General features: G+C 36.8%; 2 protein-coding genes across 8 annotated transcripts; both read left to right on the forward strand.

Moving 5' to 3' along the window:
• Window positions 1-2,580: 2,580 nt before the first annotated feature.
• LOC103713604 (HXXXD-type acyl-transferase family protein) lies at window positions 2,581-5,753 on the forward strand. Its single transcript, XM_008800597.6, has 2 exons — window positions 2,581-3,341; window positions 4,888-5,753. The coding sequence occupies exons 1-2, from the start codon at window positions 2,865-2,867 to the stop codon at window positions 5,530-5,532; spliced, it is 1,122 nt and encodes a 373-aa protein (XP_008798819.3). The 5' UTR covers window positions 2,581-2,864; the 3' UTR covers window positions 5,533-5,753.
• Window positions 5,754-7,539: 1,786 nt separating this feature from the next.
• On the forward strand, window positions 7,540-15,812 carry LOC103713605 (dynamin). 7 transcript variants are annotated; one of them, XM_026807158.4, is made up of 8 exons: window positions 7,568-7,760; window positions 9,501-9,523; window positions 9,647-9,735; window positions 9,823-9,898; window positions 12,842-12,891; window positions 12,975-13,328; window positions 14,844-14,882; window positions 15,330-15,812. In XM_026807158.4, the coding sequence occupies exons 1-8, from the start codon at window positions 7,720-7,722 to the stop codon at window positions 15,516-15,518; spliced, it is 861 nt and encodes a 286-aa protein (XP_026662959.2). In that variant the 5' UTR covers window positions 7,568-7,719; the 3' UTR covers window positions 15,519-15,812. The 7 variants fall into 7 exon arrangements, with proteins under 7 accessions (XP_026662958.2, XP_008798823.2, XP_088574870.2 ...); XM_026807157.4 differs by lacking the exon at window positions 9,501-9,523 and having other exon boundaries at window positions 7,540-7,760; window positions 15,293-15,812; XM_008800601.5 differs by lacking the exon at window positions 9,501-9,523 and having other exon boundaries at window positions 7,540-7,760; window positions 15,313-15,812.
• Window positions 15,813-17,614: the final 1,802 nt, after the last annotated feature.

The following is a 17,614-nucleotide window of genomic DNA, read 5'->3' on the forward strand; positions in this document are numbered from 1 at the left end:
TAATACACTTTTAAATAGTTTGTCCAAATTTCAACAAACTTTAAATTCAGTACCTTCGAGCATTGCATGGAAAGCTTGGGATGGATGCATATACTATCTCTTATTAAATTCTTAGCAACATATTTGTACCAATTATGACTTGGGAGATAACACACATGTAGGCCAAAATGTTAGCATCCAAAATTTTGTTTTTGTAAATTGTTGTACAAAGAGTGTAATAATTTGTCTTTGCCATGCCATGTTGGTTTAGATGAATAATTACAGGAACTGCAATTACAACTTATATGTAATGAGTAACATTATTATCGTTTTTCTATTTTTGGCTTTTAAAGATAAATGAGTAGCATTATTGTTTAAAAGAATAAATTTTACATTAGGATTTGACTTGATAATTCACTTAATGCCCATATTAACGGGTGTAATTCTTGTTGAGCATTAGTTGCTCAATTCAAATACTTGCAATAAATGAGTTATAAATTAGAAGAAAAAATAATATAATAATGTGACATTGAAATATATACAAAACAAAGAAATTTATATCAATTGCATGGTACATGTGGTAAGAAACAAATTTGAAGAGCTTAAAACGGACACATATTAGGTCGGGGGTTAATCTTTTTCAATTTTACATTTTACTAATTAATTTTTGTCGCATAGACAAATGTTATTTATCGAGAGAAACAATCATTCAAAATGGATGGTTACGATACCATTAGTCAAGAATGTTCAAAACAGTGTTCCCATGGCTTTCCTTTTGGGGAAGGTGGCTTGAACAATGGGAGAAAAGGTATCTTTCAAACAAATTTGATAAAAATATTCTCTATTCTGTAACTAGAAAAATATGTCCTTACTTAGTATGTATTTGTTTCTCTTTATTAGAAACTTTAGAGTGAATATGAAAGAATGTATTTATTAAGAAAAGGATGCATATATAAAGGAAAAGAATAGCACGCAATTGCCCGTAAGCAATGCTTGGGCTAAATACGAGTGACGGTGGAGAAGCCTATAGGTAGAAATATATTGTTCTAGGGAGAACAAATTTAATGCATGGGGCCTTAATATGCAAATCAAAACCTAACCCGGTTTAAAAGTTTTAAACGGTCATATGCATATGGAGACAGTCATGTCATAGAGAAAGAAACAAAGTGAAGTTTAAAAGCGTGAAGGCAGGAGCAGGTTTGCCTATTTATTCTCATGGATGGCAACAGGTTAGAATCTGTAGTTGTCCCCTCGATTTAGGGGTGGCGACCTAAATGAGATATGGATAGAATTGAATATATGATAGATGTTAGATCAAAATATGCCTACCCAAATCTGTCTTATTTATTAAATGGGTCAAAAATTTAGATCTAAATTTGACTATTTTATTAAACAAGTAATCTAGCTTGATGTGCAACATATTAAAACAAGTTAAATAGATTAAATAGTTAAGCATTGTTGTTCCTAGTGCTCATGCCTAACTATGGGGTGAACAAGTGGTCCTCTGTCTTCCACCGTTTTGCTTCTTATAAACAATTGCACGGTATATTAGAAGGCAAAAGGATACAAGATTATATTAATATATATTTTTATTTTAAATTTTTACAGTAATCTTTTGTGCAACTACCATGAATCCATTAGATGAATTCCTTCTCAGATGTCGCTATTTTTTGTACAACTGATTTTTTTTTTATTTTTTTTATGGGGTTGTTTTGATTCATTTAGAACCATATACAGTTGGCTAGAAGTCAATTTAAGACCAAAATATCAACAATGTTCTTGATAATTTTTTAAAAAAAGTACGATTTGAACTTGTTTGCAAAGAGACAACATTTTTCCTTCTTGAAAAGCTAGTTAAAGAGTGCATGTAATTAGATAATAATTTTGTGCAAAATTTATTTAACATTATGAAAGACTATATCATACTCTTTGTTAAGATTATCAGATAATTTGAGAGAGAGAGAGGGGGAGAGATATGTTCTTTATTCCACACCCAAAAAAAAGGACCAAGGTCATGGTCTCGAAATCTAATTACTCCTTAATAATAAAAATAGTTTGACACCCTCCATGATGTTACGTTGGCAATGTAAAACGGCTCATATAAGCAAAATCATGGAGATGGAGATGGAGATAGAGATAGAGATAGAGAGAGAGAGAGAGAGAGAGAGAGAGAGACCATTTTTTAATGATGGAGGCCAAAGGCCCAAAGTGTAATTAAATAAATGATGACGGTAACCAAAGATGATGCAGAATACTTAAACCCAATATAATATGTAGAGATAAGATCTAGTAATAGACTGCCAACTTGCATAACCTAAACATGAGATAGATTCTATCGACCCATAGGATTGGAGATGTAATCCTGGAATACATCATAGAAAACCAAATCATATAAATATATTCAACTCTATGGTATGTAATTAATGGCAGCTATAGAAATTGGCTGCAATCCAGTTACCAAATTAGAAATACGTCTTTTCTACGCGGTCCCGGTGCACGCCTGTACGCGCTCCATTAGGTGCATCAGGCCAACGACCCCCTTCTAATTCTTAATATATAACTTCCCCAAACAAATCCCCACACGAACCCAAGAGCGTAACACCACGACGGTTCACCATCCAATCGTCCAATAAATAGCCATCCGCGACCATTAACCCTACGATCGAACCAATCTATCAGCCAACGACCAACCAACAAGCACGTTGCTCTCATTCATTACCACAACTTTTGTGACCCTTGTTCATTTCTTAGTAATTTTGGGAAAAATAATTAATGTCAATCTTGGAGTAATCACCACCATAATTAGCTTTTAAATACCAAGGCAAGACGGCCTTTTCCTGCACCCATAGCATCCTCGGTACCTTTGTATCAGGCTTCTTCAGGTCATGGCAGCTCCCAACTCCACCCCAACTCCATCGAGGCTATTACACGTAGAAGCCATGCAGACGGTGACACCGGGAAGGATGGCGGAGGCCGGGCAGTCGCGCCGGATCTCCGTTGCCTCTCCGCTTCGGCCTGAGATTCTACAAAGCCGCCTTCGAATCATTCTTTACTATAAGAAAGCCGGGGAGGAGGAGTCGGCATCGGCAGCGGTCGTGGCGGCGTGGATCAAGGAGACACTGAGTGCGGCAATAGCGGATGAGCCGCTGCTCGCCGGCAGGCTTCGAAGGGACGATGAAGGCGATGGCTGCTGGGAGATCAAGTTCAATGACTCGGGAGTGAGGTTGGTGCAGGCCTCGGCGGAGATGACCATGTCGGAGTTCTTGGGCTCAACGGAGAGGGATAGTAGGGAGGGTCAGCTGGCCTATTGGGTGGACGTCGACAAGGAGAATCCTCAGTACTCGGCACTGTTTTACATTCAGGTGAATTTACTTGTTTTTCTTTTTGGCTTTATCTAATATGAAGAACATCAGAGGCACCACCATATTGCATCAAAATGATGAAAATATAGTTATATCAAACACTAAATCATGTTCGAAACTGGAACCAGCTCCGATGAGAAGAGTGAAGCAATCAGTAGGCTAAAGCTTATTTGCAGATTTCAGTCTTGTGTAGTTGAGCTGGGCACAAGTGATTAGGACTTGGCCACAAGAGCATCCAACTTGAGGTTTGGTTTTGGATTGGTTTAATTCTGGAAAGGATTAGAAAAACGTCGCTATATGATATAATTATGGTCAAACAATGGTCTATTTTGCTTTGTCAAGCCAGTTAGTGGATATTTTTACCTGTTGTGATGGAAGGCAATGATAAATTGACATCTTTGTTCAACTATGTTATTATTTGTAATATAAATACTCTTTTTGTAATGAAAATTTTGATTTTTTTTTCCCTTGGGATATTTTGATGAGCTAATTATTAGATAGAAAATTATATTGTTTTGAAGATTAGGAGGGACTAATCCTCATCTCTTTACTTTTATTCTCAGCCCACCTTTTGAGGTAGACTCTAATCAGAATCAAATCCTCAACCTCTTATCTAAGCGACAATAGGTGATCAGCCGAACTAAAGTTCACTGGTGTTGTATGACATTCATTATAATAAGACTGTGATTAAATATTTCCTTCTTGAATTGTCATCAGTCTTGCTGCAGCAATAACTATTATAACAAGATTATGACTAAATAATGCCTATAGAGGCACACATCCAATGCAATGAGAGGCAAAAATAATTACAACAATTGGAAGATGTGACTAAACACTAGCCTATTGAGAGGTTCTAGTCTTCCTTGGCATCTCAAGTAGAAAAGCACCATTTACGAAAGGTCTAAGACTTCTTGGGCATCTCAAATGCCAAAGCACCACTTGCTATGAAATGCGACCCTGGCAAGTCTAGCAAGCATTATTCAACCAAAACTGCAAAATTAATTAGAAAGCATATATTTTCTTCAAAAGTAGGAGGAAAAAGAAGGAAGAAAAAAAAAACACAATATGACGAGGAAAGGAAGAAAGTAAATAAAAATATCTAAAAGTCAATTTTAACGCGTATGGGAAAGGATAAGCCTCTTGCAAGTAAAAGTTCTAGGGTGATTTTTCAGAGTTATTCATACGCTTTTATGTTTCTTAGCAATGTTTAATTTTACTCATCTTCAAGTTACTCAAATCAATGTCAAGGACAGCTCCACCTAATTAACCTCCAAACTTCCTAAAATATACTTGGTATGACTAAGAAAATCTAGCCTAAATTTGAAGAAATTGACCTGAAATCAACGTCGCTAATCCAATCCAACCTGCCCATGCCTATCTCTTAATCCCCAAACAAATCCAACTTGCCCACCATTGAAGGACTTAAACCATTTCAAGCTGGATTAGGTGAAATGGACCCACCTAGAGAAAACCATCACCATCGCATTTGCTCTTTATCAACATCCGTGGCTTACAAGTTGGGATTCTTCTTATTTTCTTGCTGCAGGTGACCCAATTCCAGGGTGATGGATACTCCATCGGAATCAGCTGTAGCCTCTTCCTGGCGGATCCTCTGTTCTTAGCGCGGTTCCTCAAGTCCTGGGCCCAAACCCACACCCAAATGCTTGCCCAAGGCCAACTTTCCACGAACCCCATTTTTCATTTGGGCTACTTCCAAAGACCTGGCCGGCCAAACCGCATCAAGTCTACTCCACTTGACTCCATTCCGGCCAGCCCCGCCTCCACCACCACCATGCTCTTCAAGGTGGGTCGAGCTCGAGACCAAGGCTCGCCATCTTGCAATGAGCTTGCTATCCTCTGCCTCAAAGAGGCTACGCAAAGGATGGAGGGCAAGGACATCTCTAATTTTACCCTCATCATTAACGATCACGCAGGCGACCTAAAGGTTGAATCTTGCAGCACAAAGGGGCCGACTCAACTCAGCAAGCCCTTCAATGGTGCAATCAGTGTAGTATGGTGGGACGAGCTTGGCATCAAAGAAATGGCTTTAAATCAAGGAAATTTGCCCATCCACGTGTCCTATCGTGTCGTGTCATGCGCCGATGAAGGGCATGTGATGGTGATGCTACCCTCGGACGAGGAAGATTCTTCGGATTTGATGATCAGCGCAACAATCCCGAAGAAAATTTAGGGTTGTGATATGTTGCTTCATTATGTCAACACTTTGTCAATGTTGCATGCTTTGTGTTAGAAGTGTTTGGGGGTATTAGTTGATGGGGAGTTGGCTATGTGTAACTATATATTTATCCTGATAAGATATCTTTGATCTTTTGGATGTGTATATGATCTTGGTCCCTTATTGGGAACCTTTTGTTAATATTTCAACAAACCATACTTTGATTGGGTGTACAATGCATTTCAACAAACTACTATTTATCTACTTCCATGGAAGGCAAAGTTGTAATGTTTGAAAATAAAATAGGCGCTTTACTTTCTAAAAGCAGATTTTCGACTCTGCTTAATTCAGAAGACTTCTTTTTTTTTTTTTTTTAATTAGGGACCACCATATAGTTCTTTCATATGGTAGATGATAAAAAAAGATGGAGATTAGCCCCTCCTTTTTTTTTAAAAAAAAAATTATCCCAATAATCTCCTTCTGCAATGCATGCAACCTGTAATTTTCACAACTAAGAATATTTGCAAGATGCATTAGTCCCTGGGCGAAACAGACTAAGGTTCTGAACTAACACTTCCTCTAAAAAGAAATTAGCTTTTCCTCTAAAATAAAAGGCATTAGCATTCAAAGGCTGCCTTTTGTGCTTTTTGATACCAATTCTTAACATTTAATCTGAAATGAGTTGAGGATGAATCTAACCAGTAGTCATACTAGAATACTAGGTTGAATAAAAATTATAATGGGCAAATTTATTCTCCATCCGGTTGTTGGGCTTTCATTTTTTATAGTTCACAGGTGCTTGGTCGCCTTTAGTTTGAAATACTGATGTCACACTTATTTCACATATTTGTCATATTTTCTTCTATTAGTTGCCATCCTAACATTAATCCTCCGTCCAATCCACTAAAGCTTCGTATTTTCTTCTATTAGTTGCCATCCTAACATTAATCCTCCCTCCTAACCACTTTCATAGGAAAAAGGAAAAAAATATTCGGCAACTCGGAATCTCATCCAAAAAGGCTAGTCGGAAGATATTTTTTAGATTCTTTAATCCTGTATAAATATCTAAGATCTTTTCGGTGAATAAACGATATGGAACTAAACACACGCCCGTACGGATCCTCACATACTCACCGTATTTATGCTCGATGTCCTTGTCAGATTAAGGATTCATATCCATTCAAATATAATCACAAGTACCATGATTGACCCATGTTAACCTCTATGAATCTATGCTATACTATTCTCTAATGCATATAGGCTATGGGCCAAATCTGCTCTGATACTATTTGTAACAACCTATGACCTCATTCAAAAAGGCTAGTCGGAAGATATTTTTTTGGATTGCTTAGTTCTGTATAAGTACCCAAAATCTCTCAAACGAATGACTGATGTAAGACCAAACACACATCCGTATGGATCCTCGCAGAACTCTTAATAAGAGTCTATGGATACCGGCCATGATAGACTTAAACAAGTCCAACATCGCATTCAAACAGTTGTAGATCATGATAAACTGCAATTTATCAAGGAAAACTTGGGTAGACTCATGCAATGGATTGGATTGCCCATACTTGTGCTCTTTGGAAAGTCAGCTGCTATGCATGTCCTGTGCTGCACGGAAGGATGGCACATTGGGCTGTGAATTCATCCATGGTCAAAACCTCAGGTGCCTTCCATGTGGCTTACAAGAATATTACATTATTTCGGTTTCCCCGACGAGCTGCACGAAAATTAGGAAAGGGAAACGGGTTTCCTTTCACCACATTTGGGCCGGATTTTTCAGAAATTATATCATACACCGTGGGCACCATGTGGCCATACACCGGGCCAATCAGCAAGACGCATTCATTCGTATGGTCCCATTCATCGCTCGTCTAGTGGCTGGGCCACAGGAATGCGTCTCGCGTGGCGCATGACCGCGTTGGTGCACGGCTGGAGTTCCTTTCCCCGTTTGTAATTTTGTTCTGTTTTTGCTTGGGTCTCGGAGCCCCCCGTTTGTCCCCCAAATATTAAAAACGCCTGGGTACGGCTTGGCTCATTCCTTTATTCCGGCCGGCGCCATCAGCGCGAGGGCCGAACGAGCTTTTCATTTTTCAATCCAATGGACAGCGCCATAGGTCCCCGGAGAAGCTCGGCTTTCCGGATGGAGAATCCCTTCAGCCTCAAGGTTTTCCAGGTCTTTACGGGATTCGGCGTGGGATGTGGGATTGGTATCGGCGTTGGCCGGCCCATATATCTAGGTAAAGTACTCTCCCCACCCCCTTGAACCCCAACAAACACCTCAGACACTTCCATTAGGTGATGGACTCGGGAATTCTGTCCAAAGGAAAGAGCGACGAAGACTCACCCAACCGTACCGGGAAATGCCAGTGTATTGCTTGAATTGGTGATTGCCCTGGTCTTTTCTCTGTGAGGAGATTTCGCGAACGTGTTATGTGCATGCAACGAAGCTTGACTTACTTGACATTTTGTGATGTTTAAGAATGCATGTCGATTCATGAACGTGTATTATGGATGTAAAATTATGGTTTTTCGTGAAGTTGATTTATGTAAGCCAAGATTTCTAATGTGCAGGCAATCCCGTTTGTTAAGTCCATTGTTTGGTATATTTAGGCCATTAGCTTATGCTCAACTGTTTTTCATTTCATGAACGCAGCGTAATTATCACTAACCAGCTTCACATTAACCTCATGTAGTACTACGCAAGCAGAAGTGGTTTATTTGTTGGATTTTGTGTTCAAAATGATGGTGACTACTATGTAAACTATACAAATTTTTGACTAAATTTTAAAGGTCTTGCATTGCTTTAAAAGGCAAAATAAGGTGTTTTCTTTATTTGCTGTTGATGGCTTCTACAAATATTGTAATTTTATTGAACTATAAAAGCATGTTTTTCTGCCTCTGAATCATGGAAGGTACCAGCTTGATAAGATGGGATATAACTAACAGTGGTGTCAAAATTATGTGCTCATTCCATTACCAGAGGAAGCACTGAAGATCTAGTAGAAGATATTAGGCATGTTTCAGTTTAAATGCTCTGTATCTTCTATACATTCCACTATTACAAATGTATTAACATAGCTAGCAATATTTTCTTTCTGAATTTTCTGTTAATTTCGTCATATCTTCTGAAATATTGAGAGCCATTGTCATTGATTCTGCATATATTGACTATAGCTTGCACCACGGAAGGCATGGAGTGTTTAATTTCTATCATGCATTATATTGCATCAACAGTTGTTCCAATGCTTATTTTACTTGGACATTCTCCACTTGCTTCGTGTAATTGCTACAGAAATTTTTAATTGCTGAGAAGTTTCTGCAATTTCGTGATAACTTCTCATTTGGTATTCTTTGTGTAGATTGCGTTTCTGTAGGACATTGTGAATATATCTTATTCTTGTCATCTACATCTGCCTCTTTGGCTTATAATTTGTGTCTCAGAAACGTTTTCAAAGTCTGATATCAACATTGACATTCTTCCTCATCTTCTAGTTTATTTCCAAGGTCAGGAAAAATCTTGGAGGTTATCTGCTTGCTTTCTAAAGTGTAAATTTACTATCAGTAAGTTAGATTTCACTACCAGCCACATGGCTTTAGTTTTTAATATGGTACCTCCTGTCGCATCTCTTAAAATTAGACACCAATTCATAGCGGGTTGACATCAGATCAAAAGTCTGTCATGGAGGTCTGCTCAAGCCTCCATAGAACCTTTTTGATGTTGACTTTGCACCATGGTCATTTCATTTTTACAGGAAACCATTTGGTTGGTTCGTGCTTGATAATTAACTATACATTTTTTTATTAAATTATATAAGTCTCCAATTTATTTGTATTTTTTAATTTCAGTCACTTGAAGTAATTTCTTCTCTGTTTTTTATTCACTCAGAAATTCTTGCACTTTCAATATTTCAATTAACCTCTTGTTCTGTATAGTAAGTTCTAATCATTTATCGATTCTCTATGTTCCAAAAAAGCAGGTGGGATTTAGATATTTTATGTGGTGAGCAGTCCCATTTTACCTCCACAAACATATCATTGTGTTTATACTTTGATATTTTGCTTTATCATTTGGTACTGATGTGGTAGTTTTCCTGCAAATGAACATTTAACCTGTTTTGATCAGGTGCAATACCAGTACTGCAGCAAGTCATGAGTGCGACAAGCGGTGCAACAGATGCTTTTTCTGGAGTCGGGAGACATGTTAATGGCTCTGTAAGGGCATTCATCCAGTTCATATTTTTATTATATCTTTGTAGCTGAAATTATATAATTTCTCACTGTTTGCTACTTGTTGATCAGCTAAAGAAGTTGGGGATGAAGAACATTGAAGCAGGTATTGGATGTGGGGTTGGTGTTGGCCACGGCTTTGGAGTAGGTATGTGTTATATTAGGACTTTTGGTAGTCCATAAGTGCATGGTAGAAAATTTCTTGTAATCCCCTTTTTTCCTGTTCCCACATAGTTGTTCTACACGTGAAAATATTTTTTTCTTTGTTGACCCAATGGATTGATTTTGATGAGGATAAAATATTTGAATATGATACTAATGATTTTGTGTTTTCGGAGTGGTTAATTTGTTGTATGGGGAGATCAATGAGTTTGAGAGGTTAGAGAAGCATGGATATTTTTTTGAAAGAGTTTTAGGAGTTTCTGTAGTTGATGAGTTGACCGTTGAAGATCACGAATCGACCCCAGCATAAACGAGTCGATCCTTGAATGACCATAGAAAGAAAACAAAAAGCAGTCAAAAATAACTCTTTCATGAGTCAACCCCTGAAGATCACGAGTTGATCCCTGAAGAATTCGAGCCAACTCGTCTGCACTTGACAACAGTAACGACTAGTTTTTTTGCAAAACCAAAATGACTATATTCACTTTCAACGGTTATTTTAGCCTCTCTAACAGCTAGAAACATCTTCCAACTAGTTTTCGAAGATATAAATGTATGGGAACACCCAAAGAAGACAAGAAGAAGAGAGGTGATCAAGGAAAATGAGTGAAGGAGGTAAAAGAAAAGGAATATAAGTCTATCACCACTTTTGAGCTTCAACTTGAGGATCAATCTAAGAAGTGACTATCCTAAACCTCTTCCACTTCAAAGTGAGCTGCCAAATATCTATAGAGAAGAGAGCTTCAACTTTCCATCACTAAGTTTTTCCACAAGATCTAAAGCAAGCAAGAAAGAAAAAGGAAAAGTGCTGACTTCCATTCACCAAGATTCCAACTTTCAGAGCAATCAAACTTGAGCTTCAACGACATTAATCCAACCTTTGTAGAGGTTATATTGTATGTATTTTCTATCTCTCTGTTGTACCTCTAATCTCGTGTGGGGTTTGTGGTGTACTGACACCGTAAAAATTTAGTTGGCGTGTAAGGTTTAGTTGTATCCGTGAAACAGCTAGGTTGCGGTTGATTGTTCTAGAAAATCGACTAGGTGTTGGAACTTGGGTTTGGTTTTAGTTGATTGCCAGAAAAAATCAACTGAGTTTGGTTGTGAGTCCAAAAATAATTGAGCTATAATCCGGTTTATAGATTACGGTAAAATTTTCAAGAAGAAAGCTTTGGAGAGTAGATATAGGCGTAGAGTTGGTACTGAACTACTATAAAATCTTATAATTTGATTTGTTTGTGCTCGTTTTTATCTTTTGTATTTATTTATCATTCATTTTATTGTGCATACTTAAAGTTTAAATTAGTTTTATTTAATCATTATTTAAAGTTTGTAAAAAGTTTTGAAAAAACCCAATTCACACTCCCCTTGGGTTGTCATCTTGGGCAACATCCTTCACTAAGATACACACTATTAGTAATCTTTTTTTCAAAAAAAAAGGTTTTTTTTGTGCATATATTTGTGTATATTTATTGTGTATTTGGTGAGTTACAACTTAGTTGCATAGTACCAAGCATGCTTTCTAGGTAAGGAAAGTTTGACATCTCCTACTTTACAAGTGGCTCAAAGAATATATCATTTGCCGCATGGTTTGGACTTTAATTCGAGAAAGAAAGTACTTCTAGGTTTGTGAATCATTAAATGTTTTTGTTGATTTTCTATGGGTACAAAATGGATTTGGAATAAGCTTAGGATTTTCTGTTTTGCATATTTTGCTATTTCTGCAGTTTTAAGGTCGTAAGAGATCAACTAAAGACTTCTCAAATTGCCAAAAACAGATCAGATGATGAACAATAATGAAACTATTGCAGGAATGCTGGATCCTGCACATTTGATGTGAACCAATTGAAAATACTAGTCTAACTCTATTGCTAATTGATTTTGACTCTTTTGAGATGAACACTTTATGTTCTTATGACAAAATGCCTCTGTTTTGTAGAGCGAAATCTACAGGTAGTGTGGGCTGCTAGCATGGAGCCACACAAACTATATTTATGGAAGATATGAGTTTATAAATTAGAAATAGAGTTAGAAAAGAATAAAAAACTATGAAGTATAAACTACTTGAATCATTATCAGGAGTGACAAACAATAACCGGACACGACCTTTAATAAATCTGTGTTTTAGCAAGGGCTGTTGTTTTTTGGATTCAGAAAAATATTATATTGCCCAGTTCTGCTCTACATGGGACATTAACATAGAGAAAAGGAATTTGATTTAGAGAAAGAGGAGGTTTCTTAAACGTTACTATATTTTAAAAAATATATTTTTCTTAATGCAAAACCTGTGAATTAGTGATTTAGTATATCCAAAATCCAAAACAAGATAATATGTTTTAAAGTCATTTCTAATCTATTCTGTTGATTTAGTTTATTTTTCTATTACTTTTGATTCTTTTTTCTGATTTTAGTTGATATCTTTATTTTCTATGTTTAAAATGGACCTGCCAAAATTGGAGTCATGATCACCAAGCTGCTGAAATTGTCAAAAAAAAAGAAAAAGAAACTCATTAAGCTTGGCTGAAACTAAAAATGAGACGAAGTTGTCAAACATTGGTATGGGGTAATTTTCAAAATCATGATCACCATAACCAACAAGCCTTATCTCAACTCCGTGGGCTGGCTAAATTTATGATTTTTATGACTAGTGATATTTGGGATCCTACAGTAAGGTCTGTAATGCCAGCCCAAAAGGATCTTCAGCTAATAAGATGTCAGTAGTCAAATGACCAAGGTAGCAACCCTGTTGTTAACCTGACATATATTAATCTACTCATATGACCTGAATTCCCGTGGACATTTGATAGTGGCTCAGATGCAGCTGTGTTTTATTGTTTGCTTGCTTGCTAATACTTGTTTGAACTGATGCACCAGATGCCTAAGAAATTCTACACCTTTACAGTAGTAACTCTTGATGTGTTCATGACAGGACTTGCATTGAAACCTGGAATGGTTCATCTGATCCAATCTTCTCTTGAGGTGTCTACAAGTTTCCTGTGAATGTGATGCATTTCTAAGTGGTTCTCTATATGTTTCTATTAACAATCCTTTCATGCGTCCAGCAACTGATGTCTAAGATCATGATGAATGCGGGTTCTGTTCCTGGTTTACCTTCTGCCTCAAGTGTCATCCCAGGATCTGCTCAAAGCAGCAATACTATGCTAAGCGGGGCTTTCAATAAAAAAGTGCAATCCTCAAGCGGCGGTGTTTTGGATCTGGAATCTAAAACTACGGGAAACACCTTTCAACCTGCAAGATTTGATGAATCTCCCCATCAGGAACCTACATATAATTCTTATGAATCAAAAGGGACCCTGTCAGAAAAATCAATTGGAAGTCGCACTGAAAAGGTTATCAACAATTTCTTGCAGAATCCACTTTTCAGAAATGATGAGAAGATGGAGCTAAATGAATTGGTATGTATAAGATGGCATTGTTTTCAGCTTACACTCTCAATTTTCTATTACACCAATCGTTTTAACTCAAGTTATTCAGTTTTATATCCTTTGGATCTTATGCTGAGAGGTTTGATAAATTAAGGGCATATATAACAGGACGTAGGAAATATTATCATTCTGGTAGATGAGGCCCATGGGCAATTTTGAGCTGCAAACTTGGGGCAACCCTTAGTTGTTAGTACATCTAGATTTCCCCAACCCCTACCAAGGTAATATTGCTCCCAGGTCTCTCATATGGCGACCAAGAGAATTTGCCAGCAAACTAGCTGAAACCCTTACAAAAAGTGTGCTTATTTTAAGATTATGCTTTGGCTTGCTGTGTTCCTTAAGCCACCAGAAAATATTGGGGACAGTTTATTTGTTTCCTTCATCCGGGATTTAGCTGATAATATTTGCTCAAGTTGTCCTTGGCCAAAAACAATGTTTTCAATGTCTAAAGAGATTGCATTGCAAGTTCATCTAACCTGACATTAATTGATCGATGATAACTTGGTATTGAACATGAAATTATGTACATATTTAGAAAAGGATGAAGGCTTTACACTTGTAGAGAAAGTTAAATACGAAACTCTTAGTTTGGTGAATATATGTCTCACATCAATGTGGGTACCATAACCATATCTACAACCAGAAAACCTTTGTTTGTTTTCTGAGTTTATATGTTACTAATTGTGATTTGAGTATAATGTTTTCTCTTACTAGAATGCAATGATCATCAAAAATTTCCTTCTCATTTACTTTTCTTAAGTTAGTTACTTATGTCCAAATTTGCTCCCCAACTATGGGAAAAAATGACCACAAAGTCTGTTGGTTATGGTAAATGGAAGTATTCATGCATGTAGCTGTAGTACCTTTTCTTTGCTGATGTCATATCATGGAGCAAATAAAAACCCAGCATGCTTTCTATCATGACATTCTAAATTTCAAAAGGTAATCAGACCCAGCGCACAACTTCTTGATAGGCACCCCCTCTTTTGTTTTGCTTATCTCTATTTACCTTGTTTTCATTGTTGAGGGTCACCCTCTGGTGGTTATATTATCTGCTACCATCCTTGACAAATTATATAAGGCAATATCAGGCTATTTATTGTTTAAAAGGAAAAGGCAGTTTCTAAGAAAAAGACGAAAGCTCTTTTATTGTTTAAACAGTCATTACAGAACACAAAAAAGAAAAAAGAAAAAATATATTGCTGACCAAAATTAATGAAATAGGTTTCCACTAAATTTTGACTACATTAAACTGAGTAGACACTTATTTTTCTTTGCTTTTGAGATAACTTTTAGCTGATGTACAATAATTTAGTTGATCTGTCTGAACTTGTAAAGTACCCATGCTGCTTAAGGACCTCATAATTTGTCCTCTGTTTCTTGCAATTGGCATTTTTTGGATACATTGTCACTGGTAATTCTGGAGATAAATGTAATTAACCTTTGTCATGGCTGCAACATAATCTGACCAATGTTCTTTCATAGGCTGGGAATCTACGATCGGAGAATAACGTGCTACAAATTGTAAGTTTTCTATAATTGTGGTTTTCCTTATAGTTATTAGTAGACAGCTACTGGTAATTAAACTGGATAAGATATTCTAAGTCCCAGTTTCAAATACATCTGGCTACTTGCCACCTCAAAGTCTGCAGCAGAAGAAATCCTTTGTTTGCTCAAGACATTTGACTTTGCACGGCCCTTTTTTTAACCTTGCAAGTCTGGTTTAGTGGTTTATACTGTGAGATAACCAATCCATTGTCTCACTCGAGATTAAAATTCCGTAGGAGATAAAGTTATTTAAGTTCTGCCCTTTGTTGTGAAAGAAGTTTTAATTTCTTTTAGTTTTGTATAAAGGAGCTTATGCTAATAAAACTGACGATGGCTACTATGATTCATTTAAGAGTCATTTTCATCTTTCCATGTGGACTTATTAGTGCAAGCTCGATATATCAAGCTTTCTTTTGCAATCAGTTACTGAAACATCAACAAGTCATCGAGGAGTTGATGGAGGAGAACCAGAAACTGCGCCAAATACTCGTGGAGGACCTTAATGTTCCACCTAGCAAGCTCCAAATAAACAAGGAGAGCAAGATCAAAACTTACTACACATGTTCAGACTGCTTTGAATGCCGTAGAAGAGACAGAAGAAGAACAAGATGACATTAATATCCCCATAGTTCATGTCAGCAGCACATTCTTATCAAGTTTTCTTAATGTTTGTCAAGTTCTTGACGGCAGAGGCTAGATTATCATCACTAGCAGCCAAAAGAATGGCCATGGATATTTGATAACATTTGTTCTGATGAACATTCCTAGGTCGCTTTTTTGACATATATTTACCTTCACCCCTTTTTTTGTTTTGTGAAAATTAAATATCATTGTCTTCCTTCTCTTATTACAAGGTTCATGTTTTCTGCCTCTTTAATATGAATAAAAATTTTCACCTTTCGAATATATTTGACTTGTACCTTCTGAAGTCAATTTTTTAAATGGTATGCTCATTCATCTCATTATAGTACGTCCATAATAATGAGAGCATATATATGAATCTTATGCTTATATTTGATTATCTAACCATGAATGGTTCTGTCATCAGAGGAAACATAATAATGGACTTTTGATTAATCTGTAGGAGTATTAAATGTCAGTTCTGCATTTGCAAAAACTATATTGCCAAATTGAGTAATACTTTGATCTCAGGAAACTAGAGTTCACCAAGGTTTGGGTGGAAGGAGACGTGATCGTGGTGGCTCGGTTACAGTCTACCTGCTTAGTTTCATGAACGCATTTACCAATTTTTGGCTGCTATATATTAGTAGATCTACAGTTTGTGGTAAACAGCTTCTTCAAAGGAGCACATCACCTAATCAAATCCAGTGAGAGTTGAAAATTGTATGCTTCTTTTTCAACCAAATCCAAATGAGATTGAATTTTTTTTTTATATATATGGAGCTAGTTTGACCATACATCTCAATAATAGTTTTAAATATAAGCCAGTGGAGTGACAATACAAGACATGAGTTATTTTTATATCCAAGTTGGTAGATAGATTCCTTTGAAATAGGTTAGCATGACCAACAAAACAGGGCAATGGAATCAAAAGTAATAAAGAATGGATGAGATGCACCTCTTTACTGTAATGAAGAGCATTGGTCTTCTTGTCCCAGTTTGGTCCAACAAACCCTACCATTTTCTTTCTTTTAATGCCTAACAATCACTTTGTAATGGTTCTACTACTCCATTGGAATACTTTATGCATGCAGAGTTGGCTGCGCACTGCTAACTAACCCATGGTGGTTGATGGAGGCAATAAGATAATGTTAGCCATGCACAAGTTAACATGATTGCTTGTAATGATTACCTGTAAATGAAACAACGAACTGGCACAGATTGAAACCTGCCAAATGGTTGATTTCAAATTGTTCCAAACTAATGGAAAATAAATACTATGACAATTGATGGGGCAGGTTGCATAATCCATCGATCAAATTGTCCATATCTGCAAAGAAGCATCATTTGCTAGGTAACCTAAAGGGCGATGCAAGCAAAGAACATGGGACACTTTGATCTTTAGTTTTTAGTTCTAGGGAGACTTACATTGCCTTTGTTTTGTCAAAGAGAGAATACTCGAGTTGGACCTTCAGGCTGAGTTCGAAATATTTTATCTTGTGTCTTACATATCTAGTAATGGTATAAGCATGATCTAAGAATAGCCATTGCAAAAACTATATAAATTACTTTAGCACATAAAAGCCTTCGATCTGGTGGCTGCGGCATCTATTATCATTTTTTTTTCTCTGTAACATAAATTTCAAAGGAAAAAAGGGAGACCAAGTACCCTGTGCATATTCCCACCTCTATATTAGCTTTATTCTTACTTTCTTATGTCCAGGAAGGGAAATAAAAGGAAGAGTGTCTCCCAAAAGTTGAACCGTAGGTACGAAGTTTTGTAGATCATAGAACCATTTCTTGTTTTTTTTTTTTTGAACCCCTCTCCAAGAGATAACCTTTCTGTCTCTTTTTGTTAAGATAATGAAAGGGAATACCACATGGAAGAACTTCATGTTCAATAATTGGACAAACACCCTCCCAAACTCCAAACCGAAAAGCAACCCCACCATCGTTGGTTATAGCTCAATTCATATTACATTTTTTTTTTTGGTTTTCAAAATCAAATTTTATCTAATGCACATCATATGTGTTTGATAGTAGTGCGCATTGACCTATGGACGAGCACTAATCAAGCCAATTCCCTT

This window comes from Phoenix dactylifera, chromosome 3 (assembly GCF_051530095.1).
Source record: "Phoenix dactylifera cultivar Ajwa chromosome 3, Ajwa_hap1_PhDact_Kaust_v1.1, whole genome shotgun sequence".
Classification (NCBI taxonomy): domain Eukaryota; kingdom Viridiplantae; phylum Streptophyta; class Magnoliopsida; order Arecales; family Arecaceae; genus Phoenix; species Phoenix dactylifera.